The sequence below is a fragment of the Erigeron canadensis genome, chromosome 3 (genome assembly GCF_010389155.1).
Source record: "Erigeron canadensis isolate Cc75 chromosome 3, C_canadensis_v1, whole genome shotgun sequence".
Classification (NCBI taxonomy): Eukaryota; Viridiplantae; Streptophyta; class Magnoliopsida; order Asterales; family Asteraceae; genus Erigeron; species Erigeron canadensis.
This window is the reverse complement of record NC_057763.1, coordinates 39,390,977-39,411,320: the sequence shown is the minus strand read 5'-3', so window position 1 is coordinate 39,411,320 and position 20,344 is coordinate 39,390,977. Positions and strand designations below refer to the sequence as shown.

The window sequence follows — 20,344 nt, the reverse complement described above, 5'->3', positions numbered from 1 at the left end:
TCATTTGTAAGAGTGGATTATCAAGAGGATTTTCTCACGGGTTTTATCCCAAGTATGCATGCTACGAGCTCCGCATACTGTTAATTGGATGTCAATGTGATGTCTCGAACGGTAACTACTAACTACCAACTATCGTTGTTCATGAAAAAAGTAAAAGAAATTTAAATTAACTAATAATAACTACCAACTATCGCCAATGTTGTTTCTCGCGGCTCCCTTATAATTTCTTGTAAATTTTATAAAATTTTTAATGAAAGTGATGTTTATGAAAAAAATTAAAAAATAATAATAATAATAACAGATTCTAGGAAACCCGTTATTTAACGGTTAGTAAGTAAACAGGGGATTATCAGTCCATGTTTGGATTTGAATTGAGAATTTTAATCGGGTCCAGATTTAGAATTACCATATCATCCTTACATAAGTAGTATCTAAATACTTATGCTTGTTACATGAGACTTATTCTTGAAAAACGATCGGGTATAAAGTCTTTTCCGATTTATAACTTTAGCTGAAGATATCATTTCCAACAGTTTGAAACAGTGGTGGATCTAGGATTTTAGCTTAGGAGGGTCCTTGTCAAGGGTCGACTTGGGGCTACGTTAAAAAGGGTCGGGTCGGTTTAGTTGAGTTTAAAAATACAGATATAGTAATTAGTATTAGGATATGTCTATGATGTTTAAAGGATAATAATTATATAGAGGTTGAATATCTGCTATTATTAAGATGTCATAACTAACATTCTACAATAAGCATATATAAATATCAAAAACTAATTAATTATATAAACCTACAAATTTTATCAACTCACAAACATGGATATGTTGAAAGACATAAAACAGTGGCAATCTTTTTATTTTTAAAAGAACGAACATATGATAAGTAAAGGGTAATATCTACCATATTAAAGTGTTAAATGGTTTAAAGAGAAATAGAGGCAAACCGACAAATGTTTATTTGAAACTCAAAGTCAGAATCCACCGTTAAAAACAAAGATTAAGGTTTTTTTTACTGGTTATTTTTTTGAGGAGGTTCCTTTACATTTTGGAAGGAGGGTCCTTGTTAAATTTACAATACCTCTCTAAAAATATTTATTTTGCAAGGAGGGTCATGTGAACCCCTTAGTCTAAAGGTGGATCCGCCAATGGTTTGAAAATGACTATTTCATTTTTCATGTGGATTTTTAAAATGTTGGATTAGAAGTTGGCGATCTCACTCAAAGGTGGTTTGGCAGTGACCTTTGAGTAATTTTGACTCCGTTCCTAGAAAGTCAAACTCTAACTTGTACATGCACCTATCAATCTATCATGGATCTTAGACACATTCTTAATCTTTCACAAAAAACAAAATATAGAATTTCAATTTCTTTTATTTGTTTTTAGTCTAAAACATTATGGTTCTACATATGAAAGTATCCTAACCGATGTGGTTGTTTTGGTATACAAGATTTTATCTAATTTTTTATTATTTAGTTTACAAGGTCATGGTTTTATTAAACTAAAATATAAAAAAGGCTGGTAAGGTGGTTTTGGTTTTAGTTATTAGAAAAAAGGTCATTTTACCCTCAACACAAGGATTTACGGAGCAAAATTAATGTACTACGATGGAGGGGACAAGCGGTGATTCAAAATAGAGTACATATACGGGCGGTAAAAAAGAAACAAAGATCAAAAGGCAAACCACAGACGACGATTTGTGAATGTACTCGAGTTATTATTATAAAAGTTTTAACCAACATATTATATATTTATATCATTTGTGAACATATGGTTTAAGTGCCCGCACTGAGTTGAAATAATGGGGTTGCTCGAAGTCGGGAGCCTTATATACGCAATTCCAACGGTTTAATGAATTAATTCATATAGAAGCAAACGATTAATCATTTTGTGAGTTGTGACCATATATAATCCCATCATTTCTTGTACTTTCTCTTTAATCACATTTTACAATGTACTACCGAGTATTTTTTGTTCCTTTCTTAAAGGAATTCATTATTTTATTTTTGAAAATGATTAAGACTCTTTTTCGTTTGCTTGAAAATTCTCATAAAATCATATGAATATAAAAGGTGAATTTCACTTAATCTTTTTCTTAATTTTACCGCTTGAATATTTACATGTTATCATCTTATAAACTAAGAAGATTCTTAGACTTATGAATTAAGATGATTGATTTTTTTTTTTACTACTTATGAAACTAAAAAGTATATATAATCGGATATGTAGTATGTTAATCAGTTAGTTTAGCATTAATCGAACATGTTGCGTCTACTAATGTTAATTAAAGATGAAATGAAGTTATAATTTAGTTGTACTCTCTATGTTTCAACTTTCAATCCAAATACTTTCGGCATTAATTTGTCTCAAAATTTTGAATTAACCACGCCAAAACCATATTAATCAAAAAATAGTTTATATATGAGATAAAGAAATGATATTGCTATAACAAATTTTAGTTACCTACAACAAATCCTGCATAATATAATAGTACACTGCGTAATACAGTTTGTATATTTGTTGTAAATAGCTAAATTTTGTTGTACAAAATCACTCTCCTATATGGGATATATAATTCAAAGAAAGTTTGAGAGTAAATGAAATGTTAAAAAAAAAAAATCACATTTTTATTATTAGAAACACTATATTTTTTCAACGATTTTCTTCTTCTTCAATTTTTTCGAACTAACAAGGAGCTACGATTACAAACACATTAAAAATCAAAGCTACACCAATTTTATCATGCAATATGAGTCAACTTTGATCTATATGACATCCATCAAATATAGAGAGAATTTCCACAAAAATAGACATTCAAGCCATCATATTCTAAGCTAATCAATCACTTTCTTGAATCCAACCACTAAGAGTTGTTTGTATTTTATAACAATTATAGAACTAAATATAAAAATATTTTCAAATGCACACATCGAAAGGTTGAATACTTTGTCATATAAAACTACTTTATGTTTTACTTTATTTCACAAGAGAATGATATATAATCTTACACTTTATACTTCCTAAATTTTCTGTTATGTTGAAACGAAAAGGGGAGTATGCAAGTATCCTGTATCCCCAATTAAAATCACATAATTACATATATATAATTCTCGAGATGATAATTAGTGAGAAAAACACACACATATATATACATATGCATATATACAATATATTCTTTAAAGTCAGAAAAACTAAAATACCCTTTGAAATTGATATATTCATCCCATGTTCGAATCTTAGTAGTGTCCTAAAATATTTTCTCTCGTGTTTTGATGGGTATAGCAATTTAAAAGTTTCCTCTCCAAATGACTTTATCAAGATTTGATCGGTATAAAATGATAAAATAGTTAGATTAACGATATAAAGGGTGTATACTATTACTGATTTCATAAAAAAATTTATAGGGAGACATGACCAACTCTACATATATGGATTTTATCTTTTTAGCCAAAAAATAAATAAAAATGATTAATCTTTTTAATATATTATTCAAAAAATCATTTTAAAAATATGATTGTGACAAGTAATATGAAATTAAGAGAGAGAATTAAAAAATTCCACTTGACATGAAAGAAAGACATTATAAGAATTATTAAAAGGATTTGTTTGAAGAATATATATTACTTTTTTATCTTATAAATTGATGACTCTATACATTTATAAGTTGCTCTTAATGTTAATTTTATGTTATGAACTCGTAACACGCGAGTAAACAACCTATTTTTATATATGTGACATGAGAAAATCGTTAAATCAAAATACTGATAGTTCATAAAACTTGTCAAACAAAATTCAGATTTTTTCTTGTTTAATTACACAAACTAGCTAATCAACCCGGATGATTATCCGGGCATGATTAGAAAAATATAAATAAAAAAATTTATATTTGATTACACTTAAATTATATGTATTTCAAATTTAAGGTCTGCTCGGCAGACATGTGATTTAGAAATAAAATAGATTATAAGTGTTTGTATCAAATTATCAGCATGCGGTGATGAAAGTAGAAGCTCAAACATTGGTAACATCCATGAAATATGACCCTGAAAAGTAGGAGAAGCAGAAACCAATCAGCAAGACTGCAACGACAGTAGTAGAATCAATATATAACATAAATAAAGCTGGACGACATCGTTGATACCACATGCTGGACACCACACACAAGGTCGTACAACATCTACTAATCTTTTACAGCTTGTCATAACAATACCACATAACCGTATAAATCGGTAAACAAAATATTTAGGGTGAAGTTCTAAGTACCTATTATCTAAGCGATGGACATGGCTGCAACAATAGCTGGTGACAGTCAAGATCCCGGCTTGATAGGTTTTGGGCCATACTTTCAACCTAAGCCTTGTCTGACCAGACTATTACCCAACATGTCCTCTTTGCCACCATTAATCAAGAGTGTGAGACGAGTGGCAGTAAAACAAACTTGTATCCAAGCATCACTTTCTTCTTCAAGTTTTGCAAGTTTATCGTTTTCAACGGCCAGCAACTTTTGAACCTATATATACACAACTGGAAACAAAAAATAAATGAAAATTCAGAGAGCAAAAAAAACAACTCAAGGCTTTATGTCCAAACAAACTTGTTTTCTTTTTACCACCACGAATGAAAGAAGGGGCTCGAAGAACATAAACATGCAATGACATAAATCATACCAGGGGACTTGTACTATATTTCCTGCATAATATAAAGCAATTTCAAACTTGAATTCAAAATCACAAAAGAAATAACGTCTGAATTGCTACGTATTGGTACAAAAACAAAACAAAACCAATTTCTGATAACGTTAGACAACTTCAACCCATATCGACTCGTCCCTTTGTAGCTAAATTTTTATTTGAACCAGTTGCAAAATAAAAACCCAAATCAACCCATTCATTAGTAAATGGTAAGCTTTGCCAAGAATCGCACATGAGCGTGTAGTTTCATGTATAGTCTTAATATTATCAACGATCCTTCACCACAATCGGATAGTAAACCACCATTAGTGAAAATTTGACGAAGACAGAACTGACATTTCAATAAAATAAGAAGCCTAAGATTTGAAATCTCAAAAACTCCTTAATTCAAATAGAAATAGGAAACTGTAGTATAATACTAATAATGAATTATGTTAACAATCCAGTCATACATTGTCGTATAACTTTTCAAAATGATATATAAAAATAAATGTGAAGTAAAAGATTTCGTAGCTTATGACTGGATTTAATCAAAAACCACCGAAACAAAATAAAATTATAAAAAACCTAATTGCAAAAATCATATCAACATGGGCTAACTAAATTCACATAATATTCGGCTCATAACTTGAAGATATCCCAAAAAATTATAGCATAACCGTAAGTAATTTTATAACATCCCAACAATTAGGGGTTTTTCTTTTCTTCGTATTTGATTGAAATCACACACATAAAAATAAAGTAGTAATAATAATCAAGGAACCTCATATTTATAGTTGATGGTGAGCAGCAAACGTATATGGAACAATTTAATTTTTGAGATAATTTTATAACATAACCGTAAGTAATTTTGTAGCAACCCAAAAATTAGTGGTTTTTCACCATCAAAAAAACAATTATAATCCATGAAGTTACCAAACGTAAACCTAATTCATCTATAAAACTAAATCATATAGATAGATATAGATATATAGACGTACATATTCGCATATAACCTCGAATTTAATTTCCGACAAGTGTTAGCCTTCTTCGACCTTTGATCGCCACAGTTCCATGTGAAAATACACCTTCGATTGAAAGTACAACATCGAAGCAGATGTAGAAGGATGCAAAATATATATTCTATCTTTATAAAAGTAATTGTTTGATCTCACTTTCATAAGGAAAAAAAAAAGATCGTTCAAAAAAAAGAAGAAAAAAAATTAATGAGAAAGACATACGTGAAAAAAACTTTGGTGGGGCCCCACCCTTTGGAAACACACGGATCAGCTGCCACGTGGCATATTATGAAGAGTTTTTCTTTTGGGATCCTGTTTTATTAGAAAAAAAAAAGATTTTTAAAAAAGATTTAATTACACAAATTTCTAGCATTAAGAACCATTATTTTATTTTTCATTGTTTGTGAAAGGCGATAACTATATTATTGTTACTATTAAAATAACGTAGAAAAGTTCATTTCACAATATCCTTAAGAGAGGTAGGTATATAATACGAGCAATTATGATAGGGAAGTGATATATCTACGACCATTTTAGCCATGTACAACAAAATTACATATTTTACTGCACAGTGTATAACTGTACAAAAAACATGCATTGTTGTTGATAACCAAAATTTGTTGTAGATATATCTCTAGGCCATCTAATCTAATTTCTCACGCCAAGAGAGCCGATATATCTACGGATAATTTTACTTGGCCTAATTATTCGCGGTTTTACATCATAATTTTCAATTTGACCGTCGAAACTCCACACAGACTTGTGCTTCTCTTTTCTATTTTACAATCCTTAATTAAAAGCTCCAAGACACCAATTTTATGATTTATGCTCCACTTTGTTTAGCTTTCAGCCTCTCATATTATATTTCCTTTTCTTATTCATTCTAGAAATTCATTCATACCTTTCATTTTGAACAAGATGGGTGCCCGCTCGTTACAGCAATACCATTTAAAAAGCGATGGTTAAATGTGGTGGTGATGAATATAGAAGGTGATGGTTGGGGTGTCGATGATGGTGGACACTCGAAAGTGATAGTATGAAAAAAAGGGAGACAAAAAAGTAGTATGAATTGAATGTGTTTTTTTTATAGTAAATGGCAGTTTTACCCGGGTGAGTATATATTAACATCACAAAAAATACTGGTGATATGGCTGAATACCATATCAACTAGTTATCGTACATGGCCAAAGCAAACAACCGAATAAAAAATTAGATGATTGCCGCCAAATGAAAATTGACAGAGGTAAGTAGGTAACCTACTACCTCGCCCCATGAACCTATATATCCTCTAAAACAAATACAGACCAGACTAATCCCAAAGGCTACACTAGAAGCGCCTTAGGTAAGTTCCAAACAGAAACTGCTCGATCCACCCTCATTGTCTTTCTGAATCTAAATGTCATTAACTTTAGGCGAATTGAATGTGTGTTAATTACTTATTTTAGGGTTAGGGATAATTTAGAGATATTGTCTTGAATCTAATTCTCTTTATAAGAAACTAGAGTGAAGACCCGTGCGATGCACGGATTGAATTTTATATTTTTATCAAACGCTATATTAACGAACGTGGTTTCATCTTATAAATACAAATATAAAACTTGGAAGGGGCTGTCTTGGAACGGTATATTTACTCAGTCCACCGCATTCTAAATGGTTTAAAATCAAACTACAATTACCAGGTAGTCAAAGAAAGGGGCTGTCTTGGAACTGTTAAAACTATTGGTGCCAATATGATCACAGCAGTGGATTTATTCGCTTATGATTTCCAGTATCGTCAATGCATCCCAACTTGGAAAACTTGTCAATATTATCATCAAATCATAAAATACAATTATATTCAATCCTAACACACAACTAAATTACAGTATCCCTTATAAGAACAATACAAAAAAGGGCATTTTCTTATGTAGTGTCTCAGTCCAGGCTCATTTTTACCCGTTACCCAACACGACCCAAACTCTCCCATTTTACAGCCTCTAACCTAAACAGTTAGCAATATAAACACATTCAACTTGTTGCCCACCCGACCCGACTCACACACTTTACATCCTCAAACCAAAACATAAGTAATAATGCAACCGTTTAAATCCATTGACCTATAGAACCAATTTGCCCATTTTACAACCTCTAGACTAAATATCAAAAAAATAAATATAAATGAACCCATTTCAACCCATTGACCAAACTCAACCAAAAAATTTCCTAATTTACCACCTCTAACCTATACTTTATTTGAAAAAGGAAAACATGGATATTAAAAACGTGTTGATTATTATTTTCATTAGAAGTCAACCAATGATATATATCCAACACGTGTTGATCATTTTCTTCCTTTAAATTATTTATCCCTCTCAATGGGAAACAAAAGCTTCGATTGGAGTTGAAACCTATTGCACGATAAGATAAATAAATTAGAGTTATAACTAATTAAACGATAACTGAAGACAATAATATTCCTCGAGCCAATTTGTTTTGTAATGAAAAGGATAACGTGAAAAGAGAGATATATAGAGGAGTGGATGATAGTTTCTAAATACCTATCATCTTGAATTGAAGTTAATGCTTTTATATCCTCAAACACTCTCTATACTCTGAAATAAGAATATCGATTAAAGACAAACAAATATACAAATGCATATAAATCATTATCAAAGAATATGACTAACATAATACCAAGAATTCATAAACCACTCTTCTAGGCATTTCATCGAACTCTTAAAGTGTAACCTTATAATATGGCACAACAAAAGCATTAAAAAGAAAAAAAACTCACAAATTTTTAAGTACCTAAATTAAAAAAGAAGAGATGGAATAGAAACAGAGGAGTTTCAATCCAAAATTTTCATTAATTTTTCAATTTATAATAAATCAAAAAAATGGTCATAACAAAAAAGTAATGGTCATAAACCGTATTTGTTCTTCACCTTATAGAGATGGATTGAAAGAACTGGTATGATAATTTTTGGAAGAAATTTTTGAGTAATAATGGTGGGAAATTGAATGGGTTAGTATGAGGGGCATCAACATTATAATAATTATTTGTTTGTATTTTTCAATTACGTAAGTGAAAGGGTGGAGGCTGGGTTTATTTTTATAAAACCGATTGGAATCTTTTAGGTTGGGCTGATGAATTATAAGGGATATCAAAAGGTTATAGTTAATGACTTAAATCATTTACTTGTACTATTATTGTCATACTAATACCAAATTACTAATATCAAAATGGTTAAATTATAGATTATTAATCCTTAATACTCCTTCATATATATAATTAAGTACTTAACTAACCTCATTTAGTATCCTAATAAATGAAGTGCCAAAAAACGATCAGGCCTTCAACTTTATATTATAATAGATTATAGAAGAGCATCCGTATACGGTATACCCATTTCTTAATCACGAAAGACCTCCTCAGTTCTATTTCTACAAATAAAGTAGCATCCAACTCAAACACGTATGATGCATCTCTTATATTTATTCAGCATCTTGCCATTATAATAAAAAGTCTAGTTTCTCATGGTCTTTGTGGCTTATTAGGCCATCACATATGCAACTCGGCATCTTGCAAAAGCTTCCTTTTATTGATGTAAATACATTATTCACCAAATATATATTTTTGAAAAGCTACATACTAAAGACAAAGGGAAGATAAAACATTTGATTGTATGCGTACTGGAGCAAACATGAATGTTCCAGTAATGCACTTTCTTCTAAAAGACCAGTAACAACTTTTAGTCAACTTGACTATATCAAACCTTCTATGTAACAACACATAATATAATTAAAATGCATACTTGACAATATATATATACTGATATACACACATACTAAAAGTGTAACCTGTAAATAAACATGGCCATTTTCTCCCACATACTTTAAAGATGTTTTGACGAACATCTTAAACGGCATTTTAATTTCTTTTGATAACGTATCAATCATCCTTTCAAGTCCAAAAACAAGATTGCGAGCCGCCCAAAAGAACTATTCACATATAAGTTCCATCATCAAAGATGATTAAAGTTTCCACTGGCAAAAATCACCTAGAAGCGATGAGTTAAAATCACATTACTAATCCAAGCCACAAAAGCACCATTACAAGTTAACCTACAATCAAAAACTACCCTTAGCACATACTAACTTATGTTATGTAGCTGCTCATGAAGAACTGAGGTATAGTCACCAAACTGAATATCAGTAGGAGGATGCAAGTTGAATGCAAACACAATTGCGCTTGAGACCACCATGGGCTTTTTACTAGCGACCCCATCAGACAACATCCCAAAGCTGTACTCATCAAATGCAAATGATTCTCTAAGGTAAAAGAAACTCTCTCGCGCAATATTTTCAACCTGCAATGTATATATATGAGGTGTATTTCTGAATTCTTGTTCAAGCAGATATTTTCAAATTCATAACAATTTTGAATGTATGTTAAAGATAGGTCATAACAAACGATGTAGAGGTGGTTGATTGATGCACTAAATCATAGTTTTTTAAACTTCTAGAGAGAAGTGAACAAGGCCTTTATTCACCATGACCATTCTTCAAGAGTGTAAGACACCCAGGAGCCAATGATTGAGCAATTTGGAGTTGGACCAACTTATGAAATGGACGATTCGGGTTATGCTCTACTCTAATCAGAAAAAATTATATATGTGTGTGTGTGTGTTTGTGTGTGCGTGGTGTGTGTGTGTGTGTGTGAGGTGAGACTTGAGAGAGAGATGCAAAAAAGCTTAGAATAATGGGTCAAAAGTCTCTCAATGTGTTTTTTTTAAGCATGTGTACTGTTAATGCATAAACCTCTAAAGTCATTGCAATAACTTTGAAAATCTTACAAATTTAATTTGTTGTAATCACATCCGACATACTAATTATTTATAAAGAAATTGAACCAAAGTGTTTCATGTTAAACAGTTCTGGGCCATACCAAAAACCCTTTTGTTCTGCTAGGACTTCCCCTCTTGCCACCTCTAAAAGATGTTTGAAATCTTAAATAAATTTATTATTTATTTATTATTACTACTATTATAATTAGTGCTGTTAGAACATACTTGTTTTCAAATTTGAGTAAGATTTATTCGTACCTGCAGTTGAGCGAATCGGAGGTTGTTCATCACAAGGATAACTTGGACCTCATATAAAGAATCACCCAAAATACGGATAGCAAGATAGTCAAAGAACATTTTAATGAGCCCTTTCTGTTCTTCCCAGTCCTCGACATCATTGCTGAACTTAGGAACCCATATAACATCCTTGACTGTTTGCCATGGGATTTTGTTATTCGCAGCTTTGGAAATGATAGTTCCATGTGGATGGGAGAGTCCCCTAATTATTCTTAAATCTTGGATATAGCCATTTGAAGCCTTAACTGAAGGGGTTGTGCAGACTATAGATGAAGGCTTGTAAAATTGAGCAAAACTTGTAGAGAATTGAATATCATGGTCGTCAAATATAAGAATGCATCCATCATCTGGAGCAGGAAATAACCTCAACAGGAGAGAAGCATCAGCAGATGCATCTTCTGCCACACATAATTCTTCTTCATTATTTCGCAAGGAGAGCTGGTCTGAATTATGAGAGAAAAAGCACGAGTTTCCATTTCTACAACCCTGTAGATATAACGAAAGTTGATATAAAGGCTCATTTGACAAAAATATGGATGACATTTTGGTTATTCAACTTCAATGGCACAACTTATCATATAAACAAAGTAATGCCACGCATCAAAACATTAAGCTCTGATTTGATATCATACAAAACACTTCAATTGTGGATGTTTCTACAAAAAAATCACTTATTAAGAGTGTATTGCCATATATTAACGCCAATGGGTCAAATTGGTATAGTTGAGATATTTAGCTAAAAAAGAAATGGGTCAAACAGATTGAAAGTCACCCAGAATGTAATTTATGAGAAACCCAAGTACTATTTGACAAATATACATTTATAGAATACAATAGCCGGCCAAAATACGAACAGAGCAAGATAACTCTATCAGTTTTGAGTTTTGACTCATGTGAAAAATTACCCGTTTTAACCCATAACCCAACTCACCCAGCCTGCCACTTTAACAAATCTAACGGCAGGTGTTTGTTTTCAGCTGGTGCTTCTATCATGAAAAAGAAAAGAACAAAGCAAATAAGTTTTATTGTTATTAATGTGGACATTAAATAGGTTACATTTAGGAAGCCATGCATACCTGTAACGATAAGAAGAATTTACAAACAGGTCTTTTAGCTTCTAAGGAATGAGAAAATAAACATTGGTTTCCCTTGTTGCATGTCCCACTGACAAAAAATCTACATATAGAAGCCTCTACACTGCTGTAAGAGTTGGAAATCAGCTGGTTGCCAGATATATCTTCCAGATAACGAATCCTTATCTGCTTGACATGATAAGTGGGATGATATTTAATGCTAATAGCCAATACCTCAAAGACAGATAAAGCAAAAAATTTGAATACCTCTTTAATCGAATTAGCCAAGCTTAAAGCCACCTCATTCTTCCTAAATGCATTTGCATCCACAAAAGGCAAAGATACACATCTTTTTGTTTCATGAATAGAATTGCTGGGGTCATCGTCAATGCCAGGAGTATCAGAGTCTTTGTTCTGCTCAACTGCAAGAAGACATGTATGCTGAAATTCATAGGGCTCATAGCAAGCTGGTAGACCTTCAGAGGTTGGTAGAAACGCAGGGCGATATCTATGCACGGAACTAAGAACACTCTCATCTGAAGGCATGAAAGTAATTTAAATTAACATTAGTTTGCACGAAGTAGAGGTGGCATTTTCGTCCAGATACTAATGAATGGGTTACTTCAAATCTCAAACCAAGTCAAGTAAAACAAGAAAGCTAAAAACAGAAGTTCCCCGAATGGGCCAAAAAGATTTAAAATGCCAAAAATGTACCTTTAGCACGCAGCCTTAATGCCATATAAATCATTTTACTCACGATATATACTAAATGCATTGGCTGTTCTTAAAAGATTAAAAAGGAAATGCAAAGTAAAATGTGTTTCCAGGTCAACCCTCATTGCATCGGCCCGTACTAAACTGACCTTTTTTGACCAGTTGCCCATCCCCCCATCCACCTTACCCCCTTTATGCAAAAAGCTTTAACATGGCATCTCAAAAATCATACATATATTAGTAATATGCTGGAGTGATGACTGCACAAGATTGTGGAACAAGCACCACTCTTCTTCAATCTTCAATGACAGTAATTCGGCACCTTTTGTCTCATCAAACTTCAAAAGGTGTTTCAACCGCTCAAGACGGCGATTATCCTTCATGATGGTAAAATACATGTCATTTAACCATTGAAAAGATTTAATATATGATAGAAGTAAAGGACAAATCATTTTATCACTATCTACCTGGAAAGTACGTTGCCAGAATTGAAAGGCACAAAAGTTTGCCATGAATATCACTTCTTTCCTACCCATCAAACCAGTGAGCTTACCATCTTGATTATAGTAGTCATCAGTGAACTTAGAAAACTGTACATACAGGTTAAAAAACATAAATAATCTGGCAGATCAAAAGCCAATTTTAATGCTTATTGCTTTTAACCTCCTAAATTGTTATTAGCGAAAGAATCAGATTAATATTATATCATTGTTTATTAACCCTAACTACCACATTCCATTATTTATCATAAAAAATTTTAAATAGATAAAAGCCTTTTCAGGACTTCCCATCCTGTCCTCGCCTGTATGGACCCATGCCAGAAAAATTACCCAGTAACCTGAAACCCTTTTGAGCGACTCAACCTGCCTACTTTTCCACCTATTGATGAATCATGAACTCATAATGTTAATAAGATTCAATATCGATACCAGTGCGTCTTCTCCAAAGGGACGAATGATTGGTAAGGGCTGTGTATCCATCAAGATACCCATTATAATGCCTTCACGTAGCATCCCGGCTTCTCCAAACTTCAAAATAAGCATGGAAGCATCGAAAGACAGAGAAAAGCTGGAAAGCAATCGTCCATAAAAAGTTGGCTCATAACGGCCTCTAGAAGATGTTTTTTCCAAAGCATGAATATGGACCAGTAGTTCTAGTGCATCATCAACAACTTCAGAACTTGGTGGATCCATAACCTTTTGTAGCAACACTGAATACAACCCTTAAAGTTAGTTCAGATATAAACAATATACAACACACAAGTATGGTAAGATATAATAATGATAAACAGAGGAAGAAGGTAAAAGATACATGCAAAATTATTCAGCCATACTTAAAATAGCATAAAGAGCAAATTACCCTTTGGATCGTTAATGGCCCTTGATTCAGCACAAGTTGTAAGAAGCACCTGTTGCCTCAATGATAACTTCAATACTGATGGAGTCTCATATTTCTCAAGTTGGCCAAAAAATGATTCGGTGACAAGTCGATATACTTCCCCATCACAAGTGCGGCCTGTTCTTCCCCGGCGTTGCTCAGCCTATAGCATGCAACATGAGCCATTAGATTTCGCATAGCCAGTAGAAAAAGTGAAAAATCTAAAAAATTTACCTGAGATTCAGATACCCAAACAATCTCTGAAGACTCGGTCTTTCTAGTTGCATCCCAGTAAACTTGCAGAGATCTGCATGAATCAATCACGTAGGCAACTTTTGGTATTGTTACAGAGGATTCTGCAATGTTTGTTGCCAATATAACCTGCGCCAAGAAGAATACGTCAGAAAAGTAAAGTTTGATGAGACCTTGTTTCCCGAGCCTATTATTGTCAGAAACAGAACATGTAACAATTTGAGGTGGCTATTTCAACAAAAATGACTTGAAGAGTCACCCTGATTATGTTTTCTCTCTAACTAGTCAAAGCGGCATTATAAAGAAATAGCTAAAAGGGAACAGATCAAAAGTCGGCCAAATAACATTTTTTATGCATAAACCTCCCAAATCCTTGATTGAAGTACATTTGATTTTTAATGAAATAATAGGGATAAAAGCCTAAAATACCAACGTACTTTCCATTTTGTACACAGTTCAACCGCGAATTTTTTATTGCCCTAGTTGCCCGGCGAACTTTTTATTACCCTCAAACTTTCACAATTGTTCATGTATGATCATTATACTCTCATATTGTGTACAGATATGATTATTAAAAAATTCAAAGTTTGAGGATCATAGGTGAACAAAATTTGATAGTTCATGACCATTTTAAGCAATAACTGAGAGTTTTATGGTAATAACAAAGTATGATGTGCATATGTGAACAAATTTTAGAAGTTCGTTGGGCAACTACGTCAATAAAGTTCATTGTGCAACTATATATGGAAAAAAAAGTAGGTTGGCATTTCAGGCGTTCATCCCGAAATAATATAGTTTCTAATCATGTTTGACATACTGATTGTTTCATAAGAAGCTTGGGCAGAAAGTGTAACTCCAGTTATTTGACCCAACCAATTTAATGTGTTACCAAACCCGGCCAGGCCAGGCCATTATGGCAACTATAATAAGAATCAATCTTCTAATACATAATAGAGAAGCTAACCTTCATTATGCAAACTTAGACACAAATTGTTTTAGGTCAACCCAACCAGTTCTGTTTACTTGGGGAACATCTATTTCAAACTTATGTGGCACAGAAAGGTCCAAGATTATGAAGAGGTATAAATTAGATGAGTTTCAACAATTTGTTCATGTCTTCCTTGAAACAGATAACAGATTTATAAACTTTTGAGAGGTTTATAGATGGTGAAGATAAGTTTATATAGAGGTAGTGACATGAAATCTAATGTGGGAACTACATTGGTAAGATTGTTAGCTTTATGAAACCTTACCATTGTAGATGCCCTAACAATCTTCTAATACCTAAATATGAACAGAGAAGCCAACCTTCCTATGAGACTTCCAGATTCTCATTGCATTAAGAGCTTGCTCTGTGTCAATGCTACTATGTAGGATGTGAACTTTAAAAGCACTACTAAAACGACTAAGAGCAGTCCATTGTTGCTCCAAAGCATAATACGTAGGAAGGAATACCAAAATGCTCTTCTCCATGTCCGGTTCGTTTTTATGAATGTGTAATATTAGATTGTGTATAAGCTTGTGAACTTGCTCAGTCATAGTTGCTTCAGCTTCAGATGGGTTTGATCCAGAGCAATATTTCAAAGATGCGGATTCTGAACTCAACTCAAGAAGTTCAACCACCTGTTTTATACACAACCAATAAGATGACATCACATAATAGGCCCATAATTAACAACAGTGACTATAACAGTCAATAAGGGGCACAATTGCTCAATATAACCTTTAAAAATGCACATGGAAATAAGGGGTTTTTCTTTACAACTGATAATAGCATAAAGTGAGCAACATTAGCACAAAATTAAAGTAACATAACTACCTGGTCAAGATAAGAGACCCTTCGCTGGTACAAGGTATGCTGGCTAGAGCTAGGAATTCCTAGAACTTCAACTCTTTCACCTCGACCAAGATCTCTAAAGTATTCTTTATATCTTGTAATGTCAGCAGTAGCAGACATCAATACCACCCTGGAAAATGCAACGGTGTATTAGCACCTATAGAAACATGTGAGTGTGGCTGTGTAGAAAGAACACATGGAAATGTATGCACATGTATAAGTATCTGGCAATATGAAAGAAAGAACTTGCTAACCTTAACCCGCTATTTTTTATCATAAACTGCTTCACACATACAAGGACAAGATCTGACTCGACAGATCGTTCATGCACTTCGTCAAGAATAATAACTTTATACTTTAGAGCATTCATTCCTTTTTCTCGCATTTCCTCCAACAAAACTCCAGCAGTTTTGAATACAATCTTAGAGCTGCAATATTAGAATATGCAAAAGCAATTGGCACCAAACTACTGACGGAAAACCATTGGTTCGAAACTATTAATGTCACATGATTAGACAACTGGCATGAAAAAAGGGAACTTCCTTAACCACCTACACAAGGAAAGGTGTGGTCAGCCTGGGTCAACAAGTTTTCCTGTCTATTTTCTGGAAGCAAATAATAACCCAACGTTGACTAGAAATTTACACACCACTGCTATTAACTTTGCGAATCTATTCAAAATGACCAATTAAATGATAAAAGTTCTTATGATGCGAAAAAAATTAACAAGACTGAGAATGAAGCTTTATTCCCCAAACCGAGTACTTGACGTTAATTAAATGAACATGGTCCTGCGCTCCCATAAATGATAGATATAACATAACACATTAAACACCTAATGGTGGACCAATTAGTGATATAATAATCTAAGTACCTGGCAGACATAACTCTGGAGTGGCCAATGTGATACCCAACTTCTCCCCCAGTTATACAGTTTCGAGCTTTTGCCACCATTTTAGCAACTGCCACCACAGCAAATCTTCTAGGTTGTGTACAAACTATTGGCTCAATATTTGCTTCGATCAAAAATTGAGGAATTTGTGAACTCTTCCCTAGATCATCAAAAAAGGCATGTGATAAGTATAAATGTATCAGTAAGCTCTTGTGGTGGAGATAAAAACATACAATTTAATCAAAAACCTTATAGTTAATATCATAAATGTCACCATCAAAAAACCTACATTCTTAGGGTACTAGATCACTGTATCAGCATAAACAGATCATAGTATCACAAGGAACTACATTTCCGAGGGAAACCTGTGCACTTTTTAGTAATAAAATGAATGTTTTTCCCTTTTGCTTGTAATTACCTTTTGAGTATTTATATACTTAATGAGTTCAATAACACTAAGAACTTCGAAACACAAGGATCATTATATAGAAAATAATATGTTTCGCAATAGCTGGACAAATAAACAGTTAGACATATAGACCACATTACCTAATAATGATAGATTAGGAATAGCAGATAGCCAAATACTATGTGCCTTCCTAGTGAAGCAAAGCGAAAGTGTTTCACATTAGAACTATTGTAATGGTAAAATCCAGTTGCAATTAATATCAGTATTAGAGAATCTTCTAATAGTATCAACCCTGAGACAAGCTTCTGTCCTTCTTTAAGGAATTGATGCTTTGAAACAGTTCCGAAAACTAGCTGCCTTATATCCAATAAAGAAGACACAACTTAATCACTTAATATGAGCTATGTATAAGCTTTATTCCAAGAAAAAAGATAATAATGACCCAAACTGTTGATCTAAAACCAAACCGCATCTCAAATGGCTGTATGCAACCTTTTCTCTTGATAATCAGTGGTCATGAAAATTTGCTCTTCATGATCTGTAAGATAACTAGATAACGTAAAGAAAGAGCAAAGAACATGCAGGAGCATAATAGCAGGCAGTAAGGTAATTGCTTAATCTGCATCTTCTTCTACTTTTGCTTCTTTCGCTTAGGTTCGAGTTTTGCTATTTAGGACCTAGAAATTGAATTTTTGAAAAAACACTTTAAATTAAAAGATATACTCGTATAACATATAATTAACATAGTAGAAAGTCACATCCAAGTAAACTTTCCTTAGTTGCACATTGGCACCTGGTCATCCTAATTCTCAAAGCAATACATTAGTTATACATGCTATTTTTTATAAGCTTATGACTCTATATTCCATCCTAGAAATTAAATTCTTGCCACATCCTTTCTGAATTCAAGCACCATAATACTCTTTCTTTTTAAATAAAAAAGAGGTTTCAGCCAAGTTAACAATTCAGACAAAATAGAGAGAAACATTATGAGAAGCCTTTCATTGACAAATAATATTTTCACTTCTACTAATTACAAGCTTAATATCCCTTGTAATCAGCCATTTCGAAAACCCTAAACCTTTAGCTCTTCTGCATGTTATCTTAGTGCACTTTTCATCTGCTAGTTCAAGCATATATAAATAATTTATTTATAAAACATACTAAAAAGATCAGCCCAGTGCGACTTCGAGGTTTTTAGATCTATTGACAAGTGATGAACAGAATCAAGTTAAAGTACCAACTAATGCATCCAAATGCACTACACGCTCATTGTTATAAGTACATAAGAACAACCCTAAATTAATATACATGGCCAAACGAACCCAAACGGTTAACTTGTCTCTTTAAGTACTTTCTATATATGCAAACTGATCTATATAAATTTATGCCTAATCACACCAAACTAAAAAGACCAATACCACGCCACAAAAGCCAATTCAATAAATAACAACACAAGCAGCACAAAAACACTGACTACTGAAACGCCGTTCTCCAATTACTATCATGCACGGTGTTTATGTATGCAGGTTCAAATAAGAATCAAAAAATATTTGAAAACCATATAATTGCATATTATGTGCACATTCAACCAACAACCAAAGACAAAAATAATAATTCAAAACTGCTTCAAATACATATTATTTGATTCCTTCACACATGAAGTTGTTAGCAGTCAGAACCATTTACACATGAATACATCAAAAAATCTATATTTCCAACAGATTTTCACTTTCTTTTTCTTCCCAATCGAATATCGGCATATTCTTACATGTGTTCAAAAGTGAGTTAACGTGTAGTTTTGTTGTTCACACAATTCAAACAGTTATGTAATACATATATATATATATATATATATATAGGGGTGGATTATTTTAGGGACTCCTTATTTTTGGGACCATTAGGGACTCGTGTTTTTTTGTAACTTACACACCACCATCATCATCTACTACGATATACAAGACTTTTTTGTAAAAACACTTAAGACTTTCTGGTGACGGGCCCGCCGAAAAATCATGTTACACATGTGTAAGTTACTTACACATGTCTAAGTTAACTTACACATTATTTTCTGGCGGCCCGTCGCCGGAAAATCATAGTGGTGGTCGGAGATGATGATGGTGGTGGTCGGAGATGATCATTGTGGTATGTAAATTACAAAAAACAATGGCTCCTAAAATAAGGAGTCCCTAAAATAACTTTTCCCTATATACACATAAATATCTGTGAAACTTGTTATAAATGTAACTCTAAGAAATTCGACTTACAGATACATTGTTAACCTTCATATAAGTAGACATTCTATAAAACAAAATTTCACTAGAAAGTAACACAAATTTAGAGAAATAACAGCTACTAAATTTCAGCAAAACTTCTAAAAAAAGTAAAATTAAATAAAAAACCCAAAAAATATATATAATATGATCTAGATATAGAAATGATACCGCAGCCAGTTTCACCAACAATCAAAGTAACGCGATTCTCCATAATCTTCTCCACAATTTTGTTCCGGAGAGACATGATTGGAAGGTGACTAAAATTCTCCGATGGCGACTGTGACGAAGACGGCGACTGTGACGGAGAGGGTGACGGCGGAGGTGAGGAAGTGGACGGTACGGCCATCGCTACTGTAGAAATAGAAACAAACCCTCGGAGAGAGGGATGTCACGATTATTGAGGCTGTTTGAAATGGGGAAGAAAATATCCGAGTGTGTGTTTGTAGGAGGTAGGTTGAGTGTGGGGCCTACTAAAGAGTGAGGGGTGGTGTCTATAGGTGGGCCCGGTCTAAATTTCCGGATGGTATGATTTTTTAATTTTTTTTTTTAAATGAAATTTTTTTGATAACTCACCCCGGCGAATGGCAGTATATATGTACAAGTATTTACATAATTTTGAAATAGCATCAATCATTCCAAGTCAACTTATTGTTTTTAGATCTATTACAAAACCACAAAACCCTATAGACTTGATGTTGTGCATGAT

General features: G+C 33.0%; 1 protein-coding gene and 1 long non-coding RNA gene across 4 annotated transcripts; both read right to left on the bottom strand.

Moving 5' to 3' along the window:
• Positions 1-3,886: 3,886 nt before the first annotated feature.
• Positions 3,887-5,855, bottom strand: LOC122594466. 3 transcript variants are annotated; one of them, XR_006323008.1, is made up of 4 exons: positions 5,668-5,855; positions 4,606-4,685; positions 4,260-4,520; positions 3,887-4,039 (listed from the first exon to the last, which is right to left on the bottom strand). It is a non-coding gene; the product is annotated as an uncharacterized LOC122594466 (long non-coding RNA). The 3 variants fall into 3 exon arrangements; XR_006323009.1 differs by having other exon boundaries at positions 4,664-4,685; XR_006323007.1 differs by lacking the exon at positions 4,606-4,685.
• Positions 5,856-9,669: 3,814 nt separating this feature from the next.
• LOC122593498 (DExH-box ATP-dependent RNA helicase DExH8) lies at positions 9,670-20,032 on the bottom strand. Its single transcript, XM_043765918.1, has 14 exons — positions 19,807-20,032; positions 16,936-17,113; positions 16,316-16,489; positions 16,044-16,191; positions 15,533-15,847; positions 14,207-14,353; positions 13,955-14,135; positions 13,525-13,805; positions 13,063-13,185; positions 12,828-12,972; positions 12,149-12,417; positions 11,885-12,067; positions 10,770-11,294; positions 9,670-10,034 (listed from the first exon to the last, which is right to left on the bottom strand). Exons 1-14 carry the CDS (start codon positions 19,982-19,984, stop codon positions 9,819-9,821), a joined length of 3,063 nt encoding a protein of 1,020 aa, XP_043621853.1. The 5' UTR covers positions 19,985-20,032; the 3' UTR covers positions 9,670-9,818.
• Positions 20,033-20,344: the final 312 nt, after the last annotated feature.